General features: G+C 37.6%; 1 protein-coding gene across 1 annotated transcript; it reads right to left on the bottom strand.

Annotated features, from left to right (window-relative positions):
* Positions 1-1,245: 1,245 nt before the first annotated feature.
* shmt2 (serine hydroxymethyltransferase 2 (mitochondrial)) lies at positions 1,246-25,336 on the bottom strand. The gene is made up of 12 exons (XM_073870563.1): positions 25,182-25,336; positions 16,703-16,897; positions 12,057-12,136; positions 11,672-11,872; positions 11,515-11,596; positions 8,434-8,556; positions 5,875-6,014; positions 4,139-4,301; positions 3,964-4,063; positions 2,752-2,907; positions 2,560-2,667; positions 1,246-2,466 (listed from the first exon to the last, which is right to left on the bottom strand). The coding sequence occupies exons 1-12, from the start codon at positions 25,212-25,214 to the stop codon at positions 2,339-2,341; spliced, it is 1,509 nt and encodes a 502-aa protein (XP_073726664.1). The 5' UTR covers positions 25,215-25,336; the 3' UTR covers positions 1,246-2,338.
* Between the last annotated feature and the right edge of the window lie 450 nt (positions 25,337-25,786).

The raw sequence follows: 25,786 nt of genomic DNA, 5'->3' as shown, positions 1-25,786 counted from the left end.
CACAGTAAAGAAGATGAATCTTTGTGTTATTTGGATCTGTGTGTTTCTGATTAAACAGCATTCTTAGTTTTTTTACAAATGGTCTGCCAGTGCTGATCAAACCAATTTTTTGTCATTATTAGATTGTTTTCAAGTTTTTGTTTATAGTTTTGCTGATTTTTCCAATATGTAGTTTATATCTTTTACAGCTAGATTGAGACGCTCTTTAGTGTTTTCATAGCTCTTATTCAGAAAATGATCTAAGAATTCTTGTATTTTTGGACTGATTTATTGTCAAATTACTCTCTCTCTCTCTCTCTCCTATACAGATCTAATGTCTCTCTCTCTCTGGATGGTAATGTTATTGCTCTATTAGAGACAGTTACACTTTATTATGAGATAATGACTGAACATTAGCCATTGTTTGGACGTTAAATATTACTAGAAAGCAGCACTTAAGCCCATTGAGTCAGTAAACACACACATCAGTCGATCCTTCAGGGCTTTAATTATGACAAGCGTTTAAACAGCGACACGCCACTCGAGTGCTATTAATCACATCTGCTGTCGTTTATCTGTCCCTCACGGATTTATTGTCAAATTATCATCGTCTCTTGTGCAGGAGAACAGGAGGAATCTTCACATAAAACCATCCATGACATCTCAACACAACATCTAAAGAAAGTCATTTATTGCTGTGCACGGACATCTGTTTCAAACCTCTGACACACACTCGGTGTATCTCTATGTGTGTGTTTATCTGTGTGTTTGTGTGTGTATGTGTATCTGTGTGCATTCTTGTATGTATTTGTGTTTGTGTGTATGTGAGTGTTTGTGGAAATGTGTTTGATTTTTACTCCTGCAATTTTTCTTTCACATACAGTCTGAATCTTCCAAAAATTGTGAATATTTTTGTGTCATATTTTGAGTCTATCAAACCTGTAGACGTGCATGAAAGCTTGTGCTTGTTATTTTAACACACAGTGTTACAGAATGAATCATTATATGATGCTAAAATCATTCATTCTGTACAGTGGCCTTCATTTAAACAACAAAATATGATTTCTTATGTCTTTGGTTGTCAATCTTTTATAGAGGAGGTCTTGTCAGGCGTTAGACTAAATGTTTATTAAATACACATTTATTTCTTCATAATTCTCTGATTCAAACATCATTCTGCTGAAGATGACGTACAAAACAATTTGTGATCAGAGGAGGGCGATCAATAACCTTCATACTAAAGAAATCACAAACAAACACAAACAGTGAAGTTTCTTTCTACACAAATTTATTGGGATTAGAAAAACATTTGTAAAGATGTGTCCATTTAAAACTAATCATTTCTTGATAAAAGAGGTTTTGTTGAGGTGACAGCGAGTGCTGGATTGTGTGTGTGTGATAAAGAGTATTGATCAATATCAATGCATGTGTTTACAGTAAACATGTACAGCTAGTAATCACTAAACTACTAATACTGTTAGAAAGATAAACTGTCTTAGACTTCTCTTTACATTTAAAAATAGCTTTAAGTATTAAAGAACAACTGATGTTAATGTCTAAAGTTAAAAAAGTTGAAGACGTTTTGTAGTTTGTAAAAGAACATTTTGAACATGTTGAGTAAACATTATTGCATCAGAAGTCTTAAGGGCGTTTCATACGGTACGCGGCAAGCGGTGAAATCACAGAGCGGCTACAACTTTTCTTGTGTTGTGGAAGCATTTTGTGCAGCGGGACAGGATTTTGGGGGCACGAGCAAAGCAACTCTGTTTCACCTCTCTAACGGCCCCCATTTTGCTACTTTCTGCACATCTCCTATTGAAAAAGAAATAAACACTCGCGGTTGCCACGTCCATGTAAAACGCCCTTTAGAGAAAGTTTGTTCCCAAGATAAAGATGTTAAACATCCTAATGATCACAAACACACGCATGCATGCACGGAAACACGCACACACACATACACACATGTGCATACAAACACACACGCATACGATAGGAATATGCAAGCACACGCATACACACATCTGCACGCACACGCACACACTTTCACTGTTGAACACTGTCCTGAAGATTTCATTTCTTTATGAAAAGTTCATTTTAATTTCATTCACACTTGAATATCTGTGATTGTTTCTGAGTTGTGGATGTTAGCAGGTAAATTCCCTTCATTCTCATTACTATAGATCATGTTAAGACTTTTAATGTCAGTATATGATTATTATTGTAGTATCTGATTACAAAGCCAACAATAAATTTAATCAAAGAAAAACTTCTCGTCCATCAATGTGCTGATGGGATAACATGACAGGTGTGTACGCAGGTATAATCATTGATCTTTCCCTCATTACCCAGCTGTCCCGGGTTAATGGTCCAGAAATCCGGGCATGGAAAAGGGCCGGGCGAAAGCCTCCACATTAGCTCGCAGATCAGCGATTCGTTTTACCGTCTCTGCGTCTTCAAGCAGGAAACTCTTGAAATCTGACAGTTTCTCTAAAGGGACAAAAATGAATGAATATAATGCACAAAAAAAGAAAAATCAACACCACTGACTTTTTTACAGGTTCACATGATGACCACACTTACTAGTTTTACTCTTGACATCTAGCGCGATCTTGATGCCCTGATCAATGAAATCCACCACCTGCTCAAAATCTGCTTCTTTAAAGTGTCGAGATGTGAGCGCAGGAGTTCCTGTGATACCAGAAAACATCAAACTTACTGAATGATGATAATAGTAGTAGTCAAGTGAATGGGATGAGTTTATGTGTTACTAACCCAATCTCAGACCTCCGGGCGTGATGGCGCTCTTGTCTCCAGGGCAAGTGTTTTTATTGGCCGTGATAGAAACCAGTTCTAGTACCCGTTCAGCTCGCGCTCCGTCCATTCCCTGAGGCCTCAGATCCACCAGAACCAAATGATTATCAGTTCCACCTGCGGGCAACAAACCCAAGCGTTATTTTCATTTGTTTATCTGAAGAGAAGCTGTAATGTTCACGTGGTGCCAAACAATAACAGCGAATATATTTCTATTATAACGGAGCCTCATCCAGAGACTGACGGAGCGGGTCACGACCGTAGCCGTATGTTCACTCGGTCATTTTCACTGACTCGCCAACTAATAAACAAGAGTAACCGAGAGCGGCCTTTAACACTTTAAACAGCAGTCGGTCGTTGGTTTATGCGTTTGGAATGGTAAATATGAAACGGGTTATAAAAGTGTTTTTCAGCAGCTGTACAGAGATCTCAGGCGAACAGGATGAAGGCAAAACAACAACAGCATGTGTGTTCAGCGAGATCAGCGGCGTGTGGAGTTACGGCAGACAGACGCTCAATTAGTTCTGCATATGTCGGATCTGGAACGCTTTACTAAGATAACACACTGTAAAAACCAAGACTCCATCTGAACAGTGTAAGTATTCATATATAATCACAATACTATCCACTGCACAACAATGACATCTTTAACACTCTTTAGTGTCCTCAGAGTACATATGTGAAGTTACCCCAAAGATCATTTATTATAACATGTTAAAATTGTCACTTTGTAGGTGTGATTAAAAATGTGCTGTTTTTGGGTGTGTCCATTAAAATGCAAATGAGCTGATCTCAGCACTAAATGTCAGTCCTGTGGTTGGATAGTGCTGATTAGGGGTGGTATTATTATAATAGGATCCCCTTATGACATCACAAGGGGAACCAAATTTCAATAAGCTATTTTTCACATGTTACCAAAACTAAGTTACTGGGTTGATCTTTTTCACATTTTCTAGGTTGATAGTAGCACCGGGGACCAAATTATAGCACTTTCACATGGAAAAAGTCTGATTTTCATGATATGTCCCCTTTAAAACAACTTTCACATCGGTGCCACACCAACTTACCAATTTGCTTCATTTATCAAGAAGAGATTTAATCTGACTGCCAGACAAGAACATGTTTCTCTGTTTCAGATCTAAACATGACTACAAAACCTAGATGAGATCTGACCTGACACCAGTGTGTAATCTCTCTTCAGCAGAGCGTCTGCCATGGCCTTAGAGTTCTTCAGAACCTGAGCGATGTATTCTCGAAACATGGGTGTCGTGGCCTGAGGAAAAAACTATCAATGATCAAAAACCAGAACCATAAAACAATGACTTTAACACTCGAGAGAGAGTCGTACCTGTCTGAGAGCCACAGCGACTCCAGCGATGGCGTGATTGTGTGGTCCACCCTGGAGTGAAGGAAACACTGAGAAGTTCACCTTATCCTCCAGGTCATACAAAACATCCTTGCCTTTCTTATCCACCGAGCGCACACCTTTACGATAGAAAATAAGCCCCGCCCTGAAGGAGGAGGAGATCAAAGAGTTAATGATGAAGAGTCAATGGCCATGTGCTGATCTATAGGGTAGTAACTAAAGATGCTCCGATCGATCGGCCGTAGGTCGGTACGAGTCGGTCATCCAATTAAGTTTTCTATGAGAGTGCGCTCCAGTCCTAACATGCAGCGTGACGTCTTCACATCCACATCAAACAGCGTATAAAACATATATATTTATTGCGGGACATTTCATCTTCATGCTGAAAGTTTTGACAGTTTAAACTTTCATTTTACTCGCAGATGCAGCTTGTACACCCGACAAACGCACACGGCCTGTCATGTTAAAGATCTCGCTCACGTCTTAAAGCTACAGTCACCTAATTCATCTCTCAATAATATTAAAGAGAAAATCAATCTCTGCTCTTGACTGAAGAACTGTTCTGCTTTATACAAATACATCTTGATTTACTTCATACACTATTAGGGATGTAACGATTCAATCACGATTCAATCGCGGTCCTCATTAAAAATGCCTGTCTGAAATCGATTCTGAATCGCAAGGCTGCGATTCTTCGTTTTATACACAGCTTGTGCCTGTATTACGGCATTTGGTCAGTAGGAAGTCCTTATCAATCTAAAATCATTATGAGTCGGAGTCGTTTATAACGTGCATTTGAAAAAGCAACACTCGTTAAACAAAATCATTCAAAATATTATTTATCATCATGAAAATACCTGAAACAATTTGAAGAACAGCATATAAATATTCCTGTGTAGACATTTCCTGGAATAGCGTTTGTAATGCTGCTTCTTGTGTGGCACAAAGGGAGTTTCTGCACGGGAGCGCCCCCTGGCGTTCGGATGTGCCGGAATTTCACCGTAATTCATTCAAATTCATTCATTGAGAAAACGCGCATTTGCACGATTAATCGTTACACCCCTATACACTATATTTATTTTTAGTCATTTTAAGAGACATAAACCTTTTTATAGGCATATTGAATTGCTCTTTGTAGAATAAGTATTTGTTGTGCTTATTTATTTGATTCTCTAACAAAAATAAATAAATTAAATAATATTACAAAGACAACATTGTATAACTTTTTTAGAAAAAAAAGATTTACAGTTAGAGTCATCAAAGAGTGCACAGTATTGGCCATTTGTGACCACAAGAAATCAGTACTCAGTATTGGTTGCAAAAATCCTGATCAGAGCATCTCTAGAAGTAACTGTATGTCTAACGGTGTATGCACAAAATACTTTTTTGAGCTACTACTGAGTGAAATACTGTATCCCATAATGCAATGCGTTCAACCTGCCATTAAATTCACATTGCATCCAAAGAACTGAAAGTGAGGTAACATCTACTGCTTTATCATGTTATAGTATGAGAACTGTACAAAAAAAAGGAATGAAAATTGCAAATTAACTTTTTACAAACCTGGAGTGAATTAAAGAAGAGAATAAAAGTCAGACTTTCTGCAGTCATTTCAAACTGTATTTGGTTTCTGTGGGTCTGATCAAACCTCCTCTGGTGCTCTTTGAAAGAAGGCTCAGATATAAAGTAGAGTAAACGTCGGAGGCACTCAAGCGTACCTGGATCCTCGCAGGGATTTGTGTGTGGTGGTTGTGACGAGGTCAGCGTGTTCAAACGGAGAAGGAATGGCTTTACCGGCTACCAGACCGCTGATGTGAGCCATATCTGCTAACATATACGCACCGATATCACCACACAACTGTACAGAAAAAGAGAGAGAGAGAGATAGAGAGGTGTAAGGGTGGATGAGAGATATAATAAATAGTTTTTCATGAGATTATTGAAGCGTTTAGGAGCCTCAGATCGGCAGCGCTCCCAGCATATCTTACAATCAAAGCGTTGTGTTATCAGTCTATCAGAGAATGACCCGATGAGATTCACTTCAGGGAACAAGACCCAGATTCTCCACTTCACAAACACTTCTGAGCATGACGACTCAGTTTGAGGGGTAAAAATAATTTTCCAGCTGATTATACACTGATAATTATATGCACACTTCATCTATATATGCGTGTATAAATACAGCTGGCCTTATTTATCCTGGATTGAAATCAGGCCACAGTGAATTCTAGCAACAAACACGAGACCCAAATCTCCCCCTGAGGATGAGATAACACAACACACAGGGGTAAACAAGAGACCCCTGAAACCCATCTCACACTAGATGATGAAAGAAAGTCTTCAGATGAGATAAAGATTAACTCTGCTGCTTTAAATCCACTTGTACTGTCAGACTGATTTCTAGTGAATCATGATGATCTCACCTGAAACTCTACATCATATCTAAGTTCAATAGAGTTTGCATATATCAACAGTTATATTACAGGACTGTTGAATGCTTTGTTCTGATTGGTTGAGAAATGTTCCACAGGTGTTGATTATTTTTCTATATACACTCACCTGACCTGTCAAATATCTTGAAATAACCACCAGAGTAATGTATGTGGTATCTGTGGTATAGACGGTTTCAGCAGTAACAACATAAACAAGCGGCTTTCGTGGTCATCACGTAACTTCCGGTAAACTCCGCTAAGAATAAATAACAACAAAGTACTTTAAACGCACTTTATTTATATAACAAGCAAAATAAACAACACATAGATTACCTAAGAAACCAAAACAGTTGTTATTTTCGACAAGGCATTTGTTCAAGAGATCAGTTTAGCAACTAGTCAGACTATTAAAAAAACCTGAAACCAGAAGCAAAGTTTGGACCACCAGATGCATATCACGTCACTGCATGTGCATCCGATGAAACGGTCTATAAGAGGAATAATTGACTCCGGTGCTTTGAATTATTTAAAATAACGCACACCCGCGATGTGTGAGTGTCATGACAGTAAGTCGAGTCAAGTAAATAAATGAGTGATTATAGGAGAAAAACATTTAGAATCAGTAATAATTTTTCATGTTTTCTGTTCAAAGCCCATTTTACTTTTTTCATTATGGGACAGATCTCTAAGTGAGACAGTATAAAGTAAAGGATTTGATCAATCTGGTTTTGAAGCACTGCTGAATAGAAACATGACTTGATGATGTTTATGAATCTGTTCATCAGTTTTCATTTGCATACATTGAAAGTATCTCTATAGTCTGTACAAACTGTTGAACAAAGTTTACAAAATGAACTGATGAGCATTTGAGTTTAGAAACACATTTCAGAAGTGAGTACACTGTTTAATATAAAGGTGCTTCACAGTGCCATTTTCTGTCTAAATGGTTCTTTAAAAACACCTTTAACATCTGAAAAACCTTTCTGTTTCACAAGAGGTTCTTTAAGGTGAAAAAGGTTCTTCAGATTATAAACATGTATAAAGAAATGGTTCTTTAAAGAACTGTTGACTAAATGGTTCTTTGAGGAACCAAAAATGGTTCTTCTATAGCCCCCTTCTTCAAATCTTACCCTGGAGGTCCGGAGCACTACAGAGTTTAGCTCCAACCCTGATCAAACACACCTGAGCAAGCTAATCAAGGTCTTCATGATCACTAGGAAATCACAGGTGGGTAAGTTTGATTAGGGTTGGAGCTAAACTCTGTAGTGCTCTGGACCTCCAGGGTAAGATTTGAGGAACCCTGTTCTATAGCATCGCTGTGAAGAACCTTTCAAGCACCTTTATAAGGGGACATATCATGAAAATCTGTCTTTTCATGTTTAAGTGCTATAAGTGGGTCACTAGAAAATGTGAAAAAGATCAACCCAGTAAATTAGTTTTGGTAAACCATTCTCTGCAAGCATATGAAAAATTGCTCATTGAAATGTGGCTCCCCTTGTGATGTCAGAATCTGATGTTGTAATCTGATAGCAACATTGAGTTTTAATTTGAACAATCCGCCATTATGGTGATCAGTGTTTGCATTTCATCGGCTCATTTGCATTTTAAAGAACACAAAAACAGCACATTTTGCTCACACCTATAAAGTGTCAATTTTAACGTGTTATAATAAATGATATGTGGGGTATTTTGAGCTAAAACTTCACATATGTACTCTGGGGACACCAAAGATTTATTTTGCGTCTTAGAAAAAAATCTCAATATATGACCCCTTTAAAAGTGTATGAAAGAGAGACATTTAGTTAGACGAGGAGGTTCAGACAGGGTGAGTGTGAGGTGTGGTACCTTTTTGATGCGGGCGTAGTCGATGAGGCGGGCATAAGCACTGGTGCCAGCAATGATGAGTTTGGGTCGGAAGAGCCTTGCAGTTAATTCCATCTGATCATAGTCTATCAGACCTGATTTAGGCTGAAGAGAGAGAGAAAGTTTTACATATATAACATGGTGCTATCTGTACTCTCTCACTGTGACTCTCCAGGGTTTTGTGACAGTACATGTGCTATGACTGTAGAAATGTGTGGCAGGTGCTGTAACATTTATACCACGATATATCCACAGTGACTTTTTTAATTTGACAGCAAGTAAGAAACTGCAGTCCACTCAGCAAACAGTGTCACAGACAGACAGATTCAGATTCATTATAATGAGAGATAATTAATGCTGAGGTGTCACACAATTCACATCTGCTGTACACACAATATTACTACTGTAGTTATTTATGACTTACAAACACCACTAGTCTCACACACACACATGCACGATTACCAACATTGTGTTACTCTCCCACACATCACATCAAACATATTGGCCATCTTTCACATGCCGTCTCATAGGGCTGTCACACGTGATTGTCACGTGCATCTCATCAGTAAAGCCGGTTCCTTGATTAGTAGTAAATCGCCTACTTTCAGATGGAGTGGCATTTACTACACAAAGCCGTAGTTCACGCACAATCGGGGTAATTTCGCATGAATGGAGGGTATGCATTGACGTCACTTTTCCACGTGGCCACGCGAGAGTTCGTCCGTTTAAGTGGCAAAACGTGCAACAAAATGTCTGGTTTTCATATCGGCTGCTGCGAAAATGCCAGTAAAACTGACTATTATCAGCTTAAATTAAATTAAGTTGGACTTGATAGCAGAGGTGGACAATACTTAGTTACATTAATTACATTTTCCAAGCATCTGTGCTTTATTAGGATGTTTGTATTGGGAAAAACATTACTTCACTACATTGTAAAGCATAAAATCATACTGTGTATTCTTTAATATTACATATTTAAATTTATTTAATACCTAATTACATTAAAATTGTGTACTTTTACTTCATAAAAAGTATGTTAATGTACTTAAATATTAAATGTAAAACAAACATGTCTATTTATGAAATTTAATATAATAAAAATTATGATAATATGATTTGGAATGTATGTTTTCCAAAGAAAAACACGGATAAAATACAAATACTTGAAAAAAAATACATTTAAGTAGAAAGTAAAAACTGTGCTTGCAACTTGTCAACTAGGGCTGAGCAAAAAAACAGATTTTTCGATTAATCGTTTTTTTTACCTGTCGATTCAAAATCAATTCTTAAAGCCCACAAATCGATTTTTTTTTCTCATATTTATTTCCACAAACATTGAACGTAAGATTAACGTTAATCTAATTACTAGTCTTCTCCACTAGATGTCACTCTCTTTTTTTCCTTGCGCAATGTTACCAAGGAGCGAGAGGCGAGTCTGTCATTCATTCATTCAGTCTTTATTCTAATGTATTCTAATATAATATAATATAATATAATATAATATAATATAATATTCTATATAATCTATATTCATTAAGTTGAATCAAAAATCAAGTATGAAAATCTGCCCGAGAATCGGAGTTGAACCGATAGTCGAAATCGAATTGATAGCTTGTGAATCGAAATCGAATCGATCTGGAACATGTGAATCGATACCCAGCCCTATTGTCAACCCACCTGTGGTCTGTGGACGTTGGAATGAACGATCACTTTACTTCTCCTGTCGGTGTTTTTTGGTAGTCTGTAAAACGATAGCTCTGAAGTAAGCAATAAGGTACGCTTCGCGTCGTGCCTAACAACGCTAACAACGCCCTTCAGCCGTTACTTATTCGCGATACAGCGCTTGCCTCAAGTACCTTATTGCTTTTATAAAACGGTTACCACACAATATTAAAGGAAAAAATATATTAGTGCAACTTTCATGAAGTTAAATCAATAAAAAGCATTCATTCCGCTAAAAAAAAGTCCCTGACCATGAACAAAAATGTGTAATATGCATGAAAGCTCAAATAAAAACAACAAACCGACATGTGTAGTTGCTAAGGGCGCAGTGATCAACAGAACCGTTGGGTGATGCGGTCATAGCTGTGTTTTATCATGAATAAAGCACACCTATTGACCAATCAAAATCAAGGATTGGAACTAACTGTTTTATAATTCTTGTTAATCTGTTAGTACAGTCTATCGCACAACAGCTTTTTCCCATTTAGACGCGTTTTCACTGTGTTTTCGCCGATGTCACGCTGTACTCAAATGCTGCCGCTGTCTTTTGCCACTCAGTGGGCGTAACCGCAGTCCCTCTCGCCAACGGTGACGTCATGTGCATACCCTCTATTATCACGGATGAATCTCCTGCAGGTGATGGTGGTTTACTACTAATCAGGGAACCGGCTTTACTGACGAGATGACTATCGCATGCAATTTATCATGTAGCCCTACTGTCTCACTCTTTTCTCTTCAGTCTCACTCTCACATGCTGTCTCACTCTCTGACACCAACATCGTCTCAGTGTCTCAAAAGTGTCACTCTCTCTCTCTCTCGCCACACTCTTGAGAACAGTCTCACGCTCTCAAACTTTTGTCCCGTCTTATCTTGAGTTTCTCTCCACCTGAGACAAGAGCTGGACAGCTGATAATCTCTCTCTCCGTTTGTCTGGTCACTCCATCACACTAATGTGGATTCTGAGGGTCATACTGCAGTGTGTGTGTGTGTGTGTGTGTGTGTGTGTGTGTGTGTGTGTGTGTCTCTCAGGGCTCCCTGTCGATTTACTATTATCTCTCCCAGAGAGAGGGGACTGACCACTCATCCATCACACACACGCACACAGATACACACACAGACACAAAGCCTCATTGATCACCCAAACACACAATGATGCTCTGATCAATTTAAAAAGGCAGGAACAGTACACAAGACACCTGTTTCTACTCATCTGTCTACACACACACACGCACGCACACACACACACACACACACACACACACACACACACACACGCACACACGGACGCACGCACACACACACCAAAGGAAACTGTGATTATCATAGTTAATGTCTGCTTACATTCAGTTTGTAGGGCATCGACTCAAAGTAGATGGAAGTGGCGGAGATCCGCTTGACATCAGACATGTAGCCATGAGTGAGACTAGAGAGAGAACATCATTCATCCTACATTCATGACTCGTATAGTAATGATAAGTGAATATTATCTAATACTTACTGTCCTCCGTCCGGCAGGTCCAGACCCATGATCCGATCGTGAGGATTGAGAACGGCGGTGTATGCAGCAAAGTTAGCAGGAGATCCAGAATACGGCTGGACATTAACACCCCACAGCGCTGGGTCCAAATCAAAGGCCTCCAGCGCTCGCTTCTGACACAAGAGCTCGATCTGATCCACCACCTCAGCACCTCCATAATACCTGCACACACACACACACACACACACACGGTTTAAATTAAATCGTTTTACAGCCTTTAATTAAAAAAGATTTTTGCACATTTTCAATAATTAGAACGTGTAAATGTATGACACTTTAAAGACCTGCCCTGTAATACGCAATACATTCATTGATTTCATCTATAAGAGGGATATCACAGACACACCTTTTTCCCGGGTAACCTTCTGAGTACTTATTGTTGAGACAAGAGCCCTGAGCTTCAAGAGCTGCTCGACTGCAGAAATTCTGTCAAGGTAAACACACACACGCACGCACGCACACACACACACACACACACACACACACAGATGTATACACACACACATGGTGAAAATCTGCAACACACCGAAATTCATCAGTTCAGTAAAGAGAAAAGTATCTGGCAAGCACAGACAGACTAACAGCGAACACCCTTCACTGTCTGTCTGTCTGTCTTTGAGTCAGCTGCTCACACGGTGTTATGCTAATGCCTGACCCCAGATCAGAGTTCAACTAACAGCTCTCGACTGCACGCCAGCCATGCTGATAAAACACACATGCATTAGAATTGTAAATGCACTGGCAGAGACTCCCAGCTGGAGAAGAGAGAAATCCACAGAGCCAAAGATAGAAACTTCATAAACAAATCAAGAGATTAAAAGAGCCTGGAGTAGAGCTCAGCTCGAGGGGAACTTGTTTAACTAGGAGTACTGAAAAGTTTAGCAGTGCAAGCAGAACATTTAGGGACACACCTTACCCTACAGTCACATTAGCTACAAAAGTGAACGACACCGAGCGACACGCACTCGCTTGATGGGCGTTCCTTGGCTAGTTTCCAAAAGCGGTATCAAAAGTCACTTTAGAGGTATTGTTAAGTTTCAATAACGGTGTTTTATGATTTAAAAGTATTTATTTCTCGATAAAAGTAACAAAATATATGAGATAAAATGCCAAACTTATCAGATATATACATAAATACGCTTTTTCCGCCATCTTGAATTATTTTCTCAGACTCGACCACAGACCTACGTCACGCTGCTCCTTCACTCCGATTGGCAATCGCTTTGTCGCATCGCTCAGCATTTGCATAAAATAGCCTGCTTGTCTATTTTGGCCCCGCCTTGCTCGCGCAGCGCCGAGCTCGTTGCTTGTCGCAGGCAAACGGCCACTTCCATTGAAAATGAATGGTAGCCTGTCGCTCTGTCTCTGTCGCTTGTAGCTAATGTGACTGGGGGGTTAAAGGGTTAGTTCACCCAAAAATGACAATTTGATCATAAATCACTCACCACTGTGTCCCTCTAAACCACAAAGTCCTTCCATTATCCCCAGAACAACACATTAGTATTAGTTTAGGGACAGCACACTAAAAGCGTTACAACACATTTTGTCTTACTTTTAACTGAACTTGTGTTTTAACAATTTTAACACAAAATCAACACAAAATAACACATAATGTCTTAAAAGCATAAAAAAAGAAGACATCCTTTCTTAGAGTGTATTTTTAATGAAACGAAATGAATTTTCACAATCAAGCCAAGAAAAAATTGAAAAACATGTGCCATCAGTAGTTCAATATTAATATTACGAAGTGACAAGAACACTACAAACACACTATGGTGCACACTGCTGACGTGACCTGCTGACTTAACAGACACAAAACACGTCTATTCAGACACAGAGAAGTGGCAAGTAATTTGTGCATTTATACGGGCTGTTTAAAGGGGCAATAAGTAGGTTTTACCCCATCTAGTGATGAAATTGTATTTTGCATTCAAACGAACAGTGCTCTCTAGTGCCTCGCTTTTCCAAATGCGTGTTGCAACTACGGTAGCTGTTATGTAATCACTGATCTCCTTGTCCGTTTCAGCTAGTTCACGTGTTCTGAATGAAAACGCGTTGTGGAAACGCATTGGTAGGTTAGTGCTTTTTGTCCCTCTCTGCTATTAGAGTTTATCGATACGGCGGAACAACATAAAAGCCTCCTTGGACTTACCCCTTCAATTTAAGTAAAGAGAAGATATTCTAAGCTTACAAGGAAAAGTCAGATCACTGGCAGAGGTCATTTGACACCAACAAGGACATATTTATGAATAAAGACATTGATTTTGATTAATAAAACACTTAAAACCCTACTTACTGTCCCTTTGAGTATTGTTTTACAATCGTTGCATAAAAAAAGCGTTGGCAACTACATCAGCAGGGCACGTCAGCAGCATGCGCCGTAGTCTGCTCGTGAACAAATAGTTAAATAAAATCATCTTTGCACGCAAAAGTGTACTTATATATGTAATAATATTATTATTGAACTACTGATAGCACATGGACCTTTTTGGCGACATCTTTCATTCTTTTCTGGGCTTGATTGTGAAAATTAAACTGCAGTCTATGCGACAGACACAAACCTCAGGGTTTTCATCAAAAATATCTCAAAATGTGTTCTGAAGACAATCTAAAGGACTGTGTGGTTTAGAGCGACACAAGGGTAAGTGATTTAACAAACCCTTTAAATTAGACTGCAATGCAATTATTCACATTTCCCCCAAAATTACTGCATTACTAATAGTTTGATGATAAATAGATGTAACTTACAGAAAGTACAATGTGTAGTTTTATTTTCATTTCAGAGGGATATGACCGGCGCAGCTGATTAATCACTTCTGGACATTTCTGATCTGCTCATCTTACAACATAAAATAACAACTAGTAGATATTCTAGAGCGACTACACAACCCTCTTTAATAAACTACTATATGTACAACTGACTGTGTGCATCAAGCATCATTTAAACACTAATATGAGATTGATACTGCATTGCATTGTGGGGTATATTGTTGTATCTATGCAGTGTTTACTGAACAATAACTGTATTCCATACACATGAAAATGACACACTGTACATACACACTATAGTAAGAGTATTGTGTTAGTATACTCGTCTATAAAAGTAGTATGTGTGAGAAAGATTGTGGGTGTGTGTTTATCAGGGTGTGTGTTTGTTTAAGTATCAGTGTCTGTTTATCAGTATGTGTGCGTTTGTTTGTGTTTATCTGTGTGTGTGTGTGTGTGTGTGTGTGTTTGTGTATATCAGTATGTATGTTTATCTGTGTGTGTACTGCATTTTGAATGATGTGTTTCTTACTGTTAAACTCTTTCTAGTCTTTCTTTATTAGAGGTCGACCAAAATTGGATTTTACCGATACAGATAACTAGGTTGGTCCGTACTTGCCGATAACCGATTAATCGGCCGATCGTTTTTAAAATGGAACTGGATAAAAACACCAGACATAACACTCAAAGTGAAACAGTGCTGAAATCTGTTACCAAAGTAATAAAAACAACAATACTGAACCATGACAATGTGCTAAATGAAATAAATGGATAAATTAAAATTATTTAATTATATTAATAAATATTGAAGTATATTGCAGTTATAATAAAAAATATAATATATTTTTATTTGGAAATGTTAATGTAGCCAACAGCCACATATTGTTTGCTTTCTTAACTTAAAATATGCAGCTTTTTGGTTGGATTTATCAGTGTGTATTTTTGTGTAATTGTTTGGAGTACTACTAATAATATTGTCCTGTCAGCCTCAAATGACAAACTTAAGTTCCAGCTGTTGTTTTTCTGCTAATGCAGCATTTAGTCAGCAAATTAATTACTTTATAATGATATAAAGCAATGGACACACTCTGAAAAACTATCGACGTTGATTTTTGACGATAGCCAATTGTTTAACCAATGAACTATCGGTGCCGATTAATCGGCCTGTCTCTATTCTTTATGGCATTAATGTTTAAACATTTCGTTTACAGTCTACATCACTCAAATCCTCATTTATAGGTTTAAGTTAGGGTTAAGCTCATGCTGTGAGTAGTTCTTCAGTGATAGAAAATGAAGTTGATCAGAACGTTCATGCGCAGTAAAGCAAACAGAGATCACGTGTGACTGTATCAGAAATACAACTCCTGTGCAATACAGTGTTGGGTCTAATTAGTTACTAAGTAATTAGTTACTGTAATTTAATTACAGTAAGTGATTCCTCTTATTTTTCCAGTATTTTAATGACAGTAACTTCTGATGTAAATGAAGTAAATCCTGTGATTTAACATCAACATTTAAAGTCTAAGGTTAAAATGCATGGTTTTTATTTAACCTTTACACTTTAAATACTTTGGTGAGTTAATAAGAGTAATGGTAACACTCAATTGTCACTATTAACCGGTTAGTTGTTAGTATTAATATTACTGAGATATTGTTTGTTTATTATTAATACTTAAAAAGCACATATTAATGCCCAATTCTGCAAAACCTTATTCTACATAAATAACTACTTTACTAAGTATTAATAAGCAGTAATTAAGAGTATATTGAGGCAAAAGTAGTAAATAGTTTGTTAATAGTGAGAATGGGACTTAAAAAGTGTGACCAGATTAAATGATGTACTATTATAGGATTTATTTGAGCCGTTTCAAGACAATCTTTGAATCATTTCCTAAATAGGATTTAGAACGTTATTTATAATTAAATACTTTTTGTAGAAAGTAATTTATACAGTAATCTAATTACATGATTGAACTAGTAATAGTAATTGATTACTTTTTTTGAGTAACTTACCCAACACTGACTGGTGCTATACTACTCAATACACGTGATCTTCACATTGCTCTCAATATCTTACTGTAACCTGCTTTGCATTAATTTTCTAAATAGTAATATTTGAATGAACTCTTTGTTATAATGCAGTTCATATGGAGTAAACAGACAGTGTTATAATGTTAATGTGATTGTGTGTTTATTATTTGATTCTTGTGTTGAATGATATTTCACCTCTGAAGCGATCAGCTCCAGTCCTCGACACTGTCTGTCTTTCTCTTTCTGCAGAAGATCCCACATCTCTGGATCATCCTGTGCCAAGCTGTCCTGTCCCGTCCATGGATGATCGGCGTCTGTGCACTGCGCCGTTGCAGAATGCTGGAACCGCACGGCTGCGCAGACGGCTGCAGGGCTGCGCTGACACAGCGGCTGAAATGCAGACAAGATTTTTTTACTTAACACAGTTATACAAGTATACAGCTTGCAATAAATGAAATGGGCCACATATCTGGTGACCCCAAGGGTTTGAGTCGTGAGGTCTGATGCCATCTCAGATTCCAATGTTAAGAAACTGAACTACAACAACAATATTCTCTGGCTCTCATACGCTAATATTACGCAACATATCATTTGTGTTGTGCCCATAAGCTCCAGACAAATAAACAGATCAGTAGTACAAAAAATAAATATAGAGATTAATCCCCATAACCCCGTGAGCAAACACAATTACATCTCTACTGTCATGTGTTACTGAGAGACTGGATCACACACATCCAATAATATCATCATAATGCAAACGTAGAGTTCCCATCGAGACACAAACTGATCAATAGACAAACATCACTCACTGAATAATCCAATATTCATAAATCAACAAGACTATTGTGAAATTAAAAAAACATCACAGAAACAAACATTACAATAAAGAGTTAACACATGAGATCATTTTAATATATCAGCACATATGAAGAGTCCAGATGAATGAATGACTTTTGAAGATCAGCTGCATGAGACGAATGAGAAACTGCTGAGATACAAGAATCCTCATTCTGCTCCCATCAGCAGATCACAACTCAAACTTTACAAAAGACCAAGAGAAAATTCAGCGTAACGGCTTATCACATTTAACACACACAGATACACACACGCTCACACACACACACGCACGCATGCACGCACAATATTCTGTTATCAGGCCAAAATAGTTTTTATTTAATTATTTTTTACAGAATTTATTACAAATGTATTAAAACAAAATGCTGACAATTATTATTAACAACATGATCAGAATTAGCCACGTGTTCATATAGTAATTATGTTTTAATGTCATTGACTTATTTGAAAAAGTTTTGTAAACCTTTAATAAACATCTATAAGTACCATAGTATAGTCTTGTCATACTCCTGACCGAGACCCCATAAAAACACCAAGCGTCTTCAGGATCAGATGTTTTCCCCAACACAACTTATGATGATGAGCGGAGCAAAGAGCTTTATAATTATTAAGACCCTTGAATCAGCACAGCTCTCGACTCGACAGGGGTCCGGCAGTCTGATCTATCCCTCCATTTAAAAATCTCTTATTAAAAAAACATTAACTCACAGACACTTCATCAAACACTTACTGTGAAACCACATCATATTGACATCTCACAGGTAAACAGTGTAAATCTTCCACAACACTAACAAAAAATCATTTTAACCTTCAGTGTGTTTGGATGGAAACAGAGTTTTGTGGATCAACGAGAGACGTTTGACTGCACCCATCAGTTCATCATCGACAGAAAGATTTTAATTGAAACATGTGACTCCAGACTTGTTGTTGCAAATGCACACGCAGTAACATGCTGTCATATTTCAGACTTAATTTCATCTTAACACAAACACGCACATGCACGTGCACACAAACACACAATCAGCAGGTGATGTGTGTTTGTCGAGGTCTCATTGTAACACTAACAGACAGTGGATTGGATCAGGTTCACCAACGTTGTTTCAGTGTTTGTGGCTTAAGCTCTTACGGAGGACAGCTCGCCCGCTGAGACCAGACGCCCGTCTCTCAGAGGAACACACAGACACACAGACATCACATGGGTCATTACACCCTGATGTGAGACGTCCTTTACTGTCTGCACTGCAGGGACACACAGATGTGTGTGTGTGTGTGTGTGTGTGTGTGTGTGTGTGTGTGTGTGTGTGTGTGTGTGTGTGTGTGTGTGTGTGTGTGTGTGTGTGTGTGTATTGCCATACGTATCCTAAGAGTTCAGACCTGGATGTCAGCGCAGGTTTGTGTCACTGTAATCCAACAGACCTGCAGCATTAAGTCTCGACATGTAAGCCTATATTAGCCAAGAATCTACCAATCAGAAAAAGAGACACAGAAAAGCGACCAACCATAGTTAGTATTGTTTTAAAGTGACACTTAGGGCGCGCTCACATTACCCCAAACCAATCGAAACGCACCGGTACGAGAGGCTCTGCTGTATATCATTGAATAAATCACAGCTGAAGGCAAAGTCAATGCAGCTCCTTAAGTCGTGACATAAGGCCAAACGAAGTATGGCCAATTTATTATCTTTATGCGAGATCCGTGTGCGAGCAATTTCTGAAACCCCGCATGCATTGTACATGTAGGGCCCGTGAGGACGTGTGGCAAGTTATTTTGACACAAACACAGATCAACATTCATTATGAGAAATGTCTGCAAACTGGACTGAAGCAGAGATGACAGAACAAAGCATCACGCGCTTCTTATTATCATAAACTAAAATACACGCGTGTGGTGTCTCGATAGAAATCACGGAAAATTAGCACATTTTAGACGCCGTGAGAAAAACCTACCAAGTGCAGGACCTTAAATATGTCACGTGTCTTTACAGGATTTTTACTGTATGTGTGTGAATGAATGCACAGATTCTGGAAAATCATTGTCAGTGTGAATGAACCAAAAATCAAACGATCCCAGACAAATCCTAGACACATTTTCAGTAATCTCTGTGTGAAAGGGCTGATCACCGATCACTGAAAGCAACATTGGCTGATCTGATTTCACAGACAGGAAACACAGTGTAATAAACATTAAAAATATTTATACCACGGTTCTGTTGAATGCTGTATTCTGATTGGTTGAGAAATGTTCCGTGCGTATGCATTAATTTCTGATAACTGCACACCTAACTTGTCAAATGTTTTAAAAATAGGCACCAGAGCAATGTTTGTGGTAACCGTGGTATAAGACACGGGATCTTGCTCTGGAGCCTATTTTTAAAACATTTGACAAGTTAGGTGTGCGGTTATCTGAAATTAATGCATACCCACGGAACATTTCTCAGCCAATCAGAATACAGCATTCAACAGACCCATGGAATAATTGAAAATAATGCACACCTGCGGTGTAACGGCACTCCGCTTCGCATTGTGCCGCATTGCACCTCGGGTGTGCATTATTTTTTATAATTCAATGGCCGTCGTCAATTATTCCTTACATAAATATATAGGATAAACACTTCATATAATAAGTCTGTGTGTCTCAACAAAAGCTCAGAATATCTAAACTGAATGCCACAAACTATAAATATTTAAGTAAGTGAATTCTCACAGTACCAAACTTAATTATATATATATATATATAATAAATTCATTAATATTACTGTACTGTGAAATTCAGATTTTAAATTATTAATACAAAGAAGACCGAATAGGAAAATGAACCCATTTCTTGCTCTTGAAAGCCTCTAATTTACTCAGAAAACAACTATTATTATAAAGTCAGATGGTTTTATTTAACCGTCACATAACAGAAAACATTCAACATTTAATTTTCCATTAACACTGATAATTATTATAATACACAGATGAAAACCAGAAGATCAAATACAGGGGTCACATCGATTAGTTTTAGAAACAACTTTCATCTGATGATGTCACCAAGAAATATTAACAAAAAGCCATGTTAACAAAAACACACACACACTTTCTCTTTCTCTTTCTCTCTCTCTCTCTCTCTCAAACACACCTGAGCCAGCATGACAGATGCATTGTTTTGTCATTTTAGGCGTCGCCTGCTCACATCTGTTCTTGCGGTAAAAAAAAGCTGCAGAAAAACATTTCATTTTACTTATTATTTTTGTTATTTCTTCTTTCTTCTGAGAAAAGAGTCAATTTAACAGATCACTGCCGTCCATCACGCCAGCGCCAGACGACAATCAACGCGTAACACGGGTGAAAGAGGGGAAGAGTTAGGAAGGAGGGACGGGTCGACGGTGAGGTGTCAGGAATATCGCTCAGGATGACACCCGGACTCTCTCGCGCTGTCAGCCATTAATGGGCGAGCAGCCGTTACAAATTACCAGCAGATCCATTGGAGAATGACACGGGCGGCCGAGAGAGAGATAGAGAGAGAGAAAGAGAGAGAGTTAGGAGGAGGACAGAGGTCTGGATCTTTCTCGTGTCGGGCCGAAGGGAGTGACACAGAACAATCAGAAGTGTGGAAAGACAATTTTCCACAGAGGCCTGCGACATTACAGCGTTAATCCAGAGAGATGGAGTTCGGCCGCGGGGAGCGCGATCTGAGTTCAATGATGCATGATGGGATGCATGCGAGCTCGAGGAGGTGAAAGAAAAGAAAACGTTTTGCCAATAGCAGCGCTGAATGAATTAATTCAATGTGCAGTGCACATATGAGAAACAACATTCATATTCATCTGGATTACTTGAATGAAACGCTCACAACATCATTTGATGCTTATAAACTGATACTTCAGTTAATTCATGTAAAGCTGCGCTGGAACAATTAAACAATCATGAAAATATTATTGAATAATAAAGATGAAACAATAAAAAACTATTGTTAGACCGATATAGTGCAGTGGGCGACGTATCGGACAAATTTTTTTCAAGCAAATAAATCTTTCTCTTCCTTAAATTTGTTATTCCTATGAATGAAAATACACTGAAATTTAAAGCCAAAGTCTGAGACATATATGTTTCCATCCCTCTGCTTCAATATCGCATTAGAAACTAGTGAAATGGCAAAATTTGAATTAACATCCCTTAATTTGGTAAAACGTTTTTACACTCGCATTACTAATTGACTGCTTCAGCTGATGGATTTAACAAGACCTGAAACATTTAACGAAGCAACTGCAAACGTTAAAAACAGTGGATACTAGTGGTGTAGCGATAAAACCGTGCAAATGCGCGTATTCTCAATAAATAAATTATAATGAATTACGGTGAAATCCCAGCACATCCCAAAGCCAGGGGGTGCTCTCGTGCAGAAATTTCTTTTGTGCCACAGAAGAAGTAGTATTACGAAGGCTATTGGAAATGTCTACAGGAATATTTATATCACGGTTCTTCAAATAGTTTCAGGTATTTTCATGATAATAAAGAATATTATGGATGATTTTGTTTAACTGTTGCTTTTTTAAATGCACATTATAAACGACTCGTTATATACTGACTAAATGCCGTAGTACACGCACAAGCTGTGCATGAAACAAAGAATCGCAGCCAATCGATTTCATACAGGCATTTTTAATGGGACACACGATTAATCGTTACAGCCCTAGTAGATTCATGGGCGAGAAATGCCAGCTGTCCAAATGCGGTTTTTAGAGGAACACACAAAATTCAAGTTTACCAATGAAATGCACAAGATCCTCGGCCACAGACCCATCGTCATTAGCTGGGTTTCCATCACACTAATTTTAGGTATTGATGGAAATGCCAAAATTTTAATAAAAATCCATTAATTCGCAAAAATGTTTTTGTGCACACTTAAGGTGGTTGTTGACTCAATAAAGAGTAAATGAGAATAATGGGAGATTGGAACGTATTTGCTGAATAAATTCTGAGGTAGTGAACATTAAACCCACATGATAAATCCTCTAGCTGTATCAGCTGTCATTGTCTTTATCATAATATGGAGCTTGATGTCGTCTTAATGCCCTTGCTGTTAGTGCCTGCATCAAAAACTTTGCATTCCTTCTTCTGTGCACAACATTCAGTTTGAAAATTACAAGCTGCCCTGCTAGTTAATTTATAACTTGCCTAATTGTAACTAAATGCAGTCCTGTCTCCATTTTCTAATCGTGCCTTGTTTTATTTACTGTTGGCTACTAGGTTACCAATACCATCTGCCATTTGCTCCAACAACTTGATGGAAACGCACCCAATTCAAATTTGTTTTCTTTTTTGCAAGTTTTGAAAAGATTTGCCTCACGTTACTAACGGGTCAACTTATTGCTTTGTTTACTGCTGGTTACGAGATTGCCAATACCACCAATATCCGCTCAAAAAAGTGGATGGAAACGCACCTAATGCACTTTTTAACGTGGCATTCGTTCTGTTGTTACACAGCATGCAGCAAAGTTTTATTCAAACAGTAAGTTGAGGTGTCAGACCTGCAGTACAATTGTCTTGTAAATATTTTTTCAAGTACCTAAAACGAGTATATTATAGATATTATGCATAACAAATGTTTATTTTATAAACAGTATATTGGCCAGTCGGTGACCACCTTGCATTTTTTATATCAGTATTGGCCATTAAAGGCGGAGTCCACGATGTTTGAAAAACGAGTTGGAAAAGGAGACGGGCCGACTACCAAAACACACTTAGAGCCACTCAAATCAAATCAAATGCCGGGCTGCGTATGTGTGGGGCGGGTCTATCAACAGAAGGTCCAGATTCTATTGGGGTAGGGGCGTGTTTGTTTAGGTGATTTCAAATATCAACATTGGCTTTCAAACATCATGGACTCCGCCTTTAATAAACCCATATTAATTGACCACTACAAAAAACTGAAATGAATATGATGATGGAAAAGTGCCACCTCTGTCAAAAATAAGAAAATTATATTAACCAAATATCATTCGGTTCTCTGCACATATTATACATTCATTAAATACTGTTGAAATAACCCTGTGTTGGCAAAATCCACTCATCTTTAATTGTTTATTTACAAGAAAAAATGTCAGACGCACATAGAAGATTTTGCATCTGAGCTCTTCATATTTAAGTGAAAATCACTGCTTTTATTGTGCACTAACAATAAACATAGCAATGAAATTGATCTGCAAGATGAGAGATTTTGAATGTGTGCTATGCTAATACTGCAGTATTTTATTAAACTACTTTTGAGAAACATGCAAACACCATCATATTTTACAGTTTAATCTCTCTTACTGCTGATTTTGTGCAAGCCTGATAAAATAATTGTCGACACATTGTCTGTCAACAGCTGACAAAAAAGGACAAGCAGACAAATTTTTGAACGAATGTAAAGTCTGTTTGAAAGGGAAAGGTGTGGTAAAGCTCAAATCTGATTGGCTGTTGAGCTTTGGCACCTTTAAGGGTCACAATATAAAAAATATCAACAGGTTAATTATTTGTCTGTCATCTGGTTATGAAAGACCACAGATAAGATGGCGTCAGCGAAGAGTAAAACACACACACACACACACACACACACACACACACACACACACACGTCTATTTTATAGTACAAAATATATAAATATACTTAAGTTTAACTTGGGAAGCAACATAGCTCAAGAATCAAGATATTCCGATTTATCTGGGAAGATTTTTTTTACCCTTTTGGCAAATCTTTTATTACACATTTGATTTAGATTAAGTACATTTAACCTATGTTAAGACAAAAACATTGCAAAACGTATAATTAATGAGGTAAAAGATGTCTACAATAACTCAAAATATAAAAAATGATTTTCAGTGAACAAAAAAGTTCAGAAAACTCCTTAAGAAATGTAATGTAAACACTGACAGCTTATTGCATTTCTATTCTATTCTTATATTTTTCTGTAACTTTGTGTTCATGACCAAGAAAAGTTTTCAGTTCAGTTTTGAGTGAATTTTCACAGTATTGTGTTCACATCACCTTCACAGTTTTATAATCGTATAACAATATTAAGTTAATGTCTTGTAATATTTAATATCTGATGAGCTAATCTTGTATAGACACAGTCAGGGACAAACTTTACCCCAAAGAAACAGATCCGATACTGAAGACTTTAAAGTATTGATGTGTTTTTGTGTAAATGTTGATCATGTTGAGAAACATGTTGTGTTGTTGCATCATCTGCTGTGATGACTAGAACCACTGCACTACACATCTCAAGAGTTTAGTCAACTAAGTTAGCAGCAGTTTAAGTTTCAAACTCTTTTCAAATGTCAAGACTTGTTTTCAAACTGTTACATTTTTATGTAGAAGTTTAGCTGAAAATGTAAGCAAAAAGTGGTAAAAAGAAATCTGTAAGTTACCATCCCTCGTGACATTACTTAAACGAGTTCTTTAAAATACCATACATTAGCCTATATTTGTATAGGTTCAACCATTTAAACATGATATAAAGAACAAACTGAAACACTAAAGTCCAAAGCTGAAGCACACATACAGTAACGTTACACGTGCCACGTCTGTGAAAGTCACACGCTTGCACACACAACTGCAACACTAAATAAAGATACACGTAATAAATGCATTGCAACTAAACGGGTTTAACGCATTTTCCTCTATGCATGTACAACATATGAATAAATTTAATTGCTCTGTGTGTGAATGTGTATGTTCTTATTAACACGACTAACGTTATACAGCGATCATACCGCCTCTTTTCACACAACAGACATAACAAACATAATTATTCTCTTTACTACGAGCTTAACATTATAAATCTTTTACTTACCGTAATTAGCTGTTTAAACACCAAAGTAAACATGGTAAAACAGTGTATTTCTCCGGTTGCAGCAGGTTTCGTCCGCTCGTCGCTTTAATGACAGCAGCAAATTTAAGATCCGCGCAAGTGCTCATGGGAAATGAAGTCCAACACTAGCGAGTCTCATTTTAGTACAAAACATATCACATTTTGCACTAAAATGAAAACATCTCGATATTCAAGTCATTATACTGCCAGATTTAGCTAGTATTTTTAGAGAAAAAAGTCAAAATAAATAAAATGCAGTCCCTAATATAGTTTAACTATACTTAATATATTTTTTTATTGAATTAACCCACACACCCCACATGTGAATGTTCCCTTAAGAAAATTAACCATGGTTTTACTACAGCCCAAACTAAAAAACATGTTTACTACATTACAAAATAGCCATGGTTTTGCAAACCATTTTCAATAACCATATTTAAGCCATAGTTAATGTAGTAAAACCATGGTTTTGCTAATCAATAGACCAAAAGACCATGGTACTACACTTTTATTACAAAAAACATGGTTCATTTTTTGAAGGGTTGCTTCTTATTTGCACATATAACTTATATGACTTATTTATTGGA

The sequence above is a fragment of the Misgurnus anguillicaudatus genome, chromosome 8, assembly GCF_027580225.2.
Source record: "Misgurnus anguillicaudatus chromosome 8, ASM2758022v2, whole genome shotgun sequence".
In the NCBI taxonomy this organism is placed as follows: Eukaryota; Metazoa; Chordata; class Actinopteri; order Cypriniformes; family Cobitidae; genus Misgurnus; species Misgurnus anguillicaudatus.
Note: the sequence above shows the minus strand (reverse complement) of the source record. Positions and strands in the feature narration are given on the sequence as shown.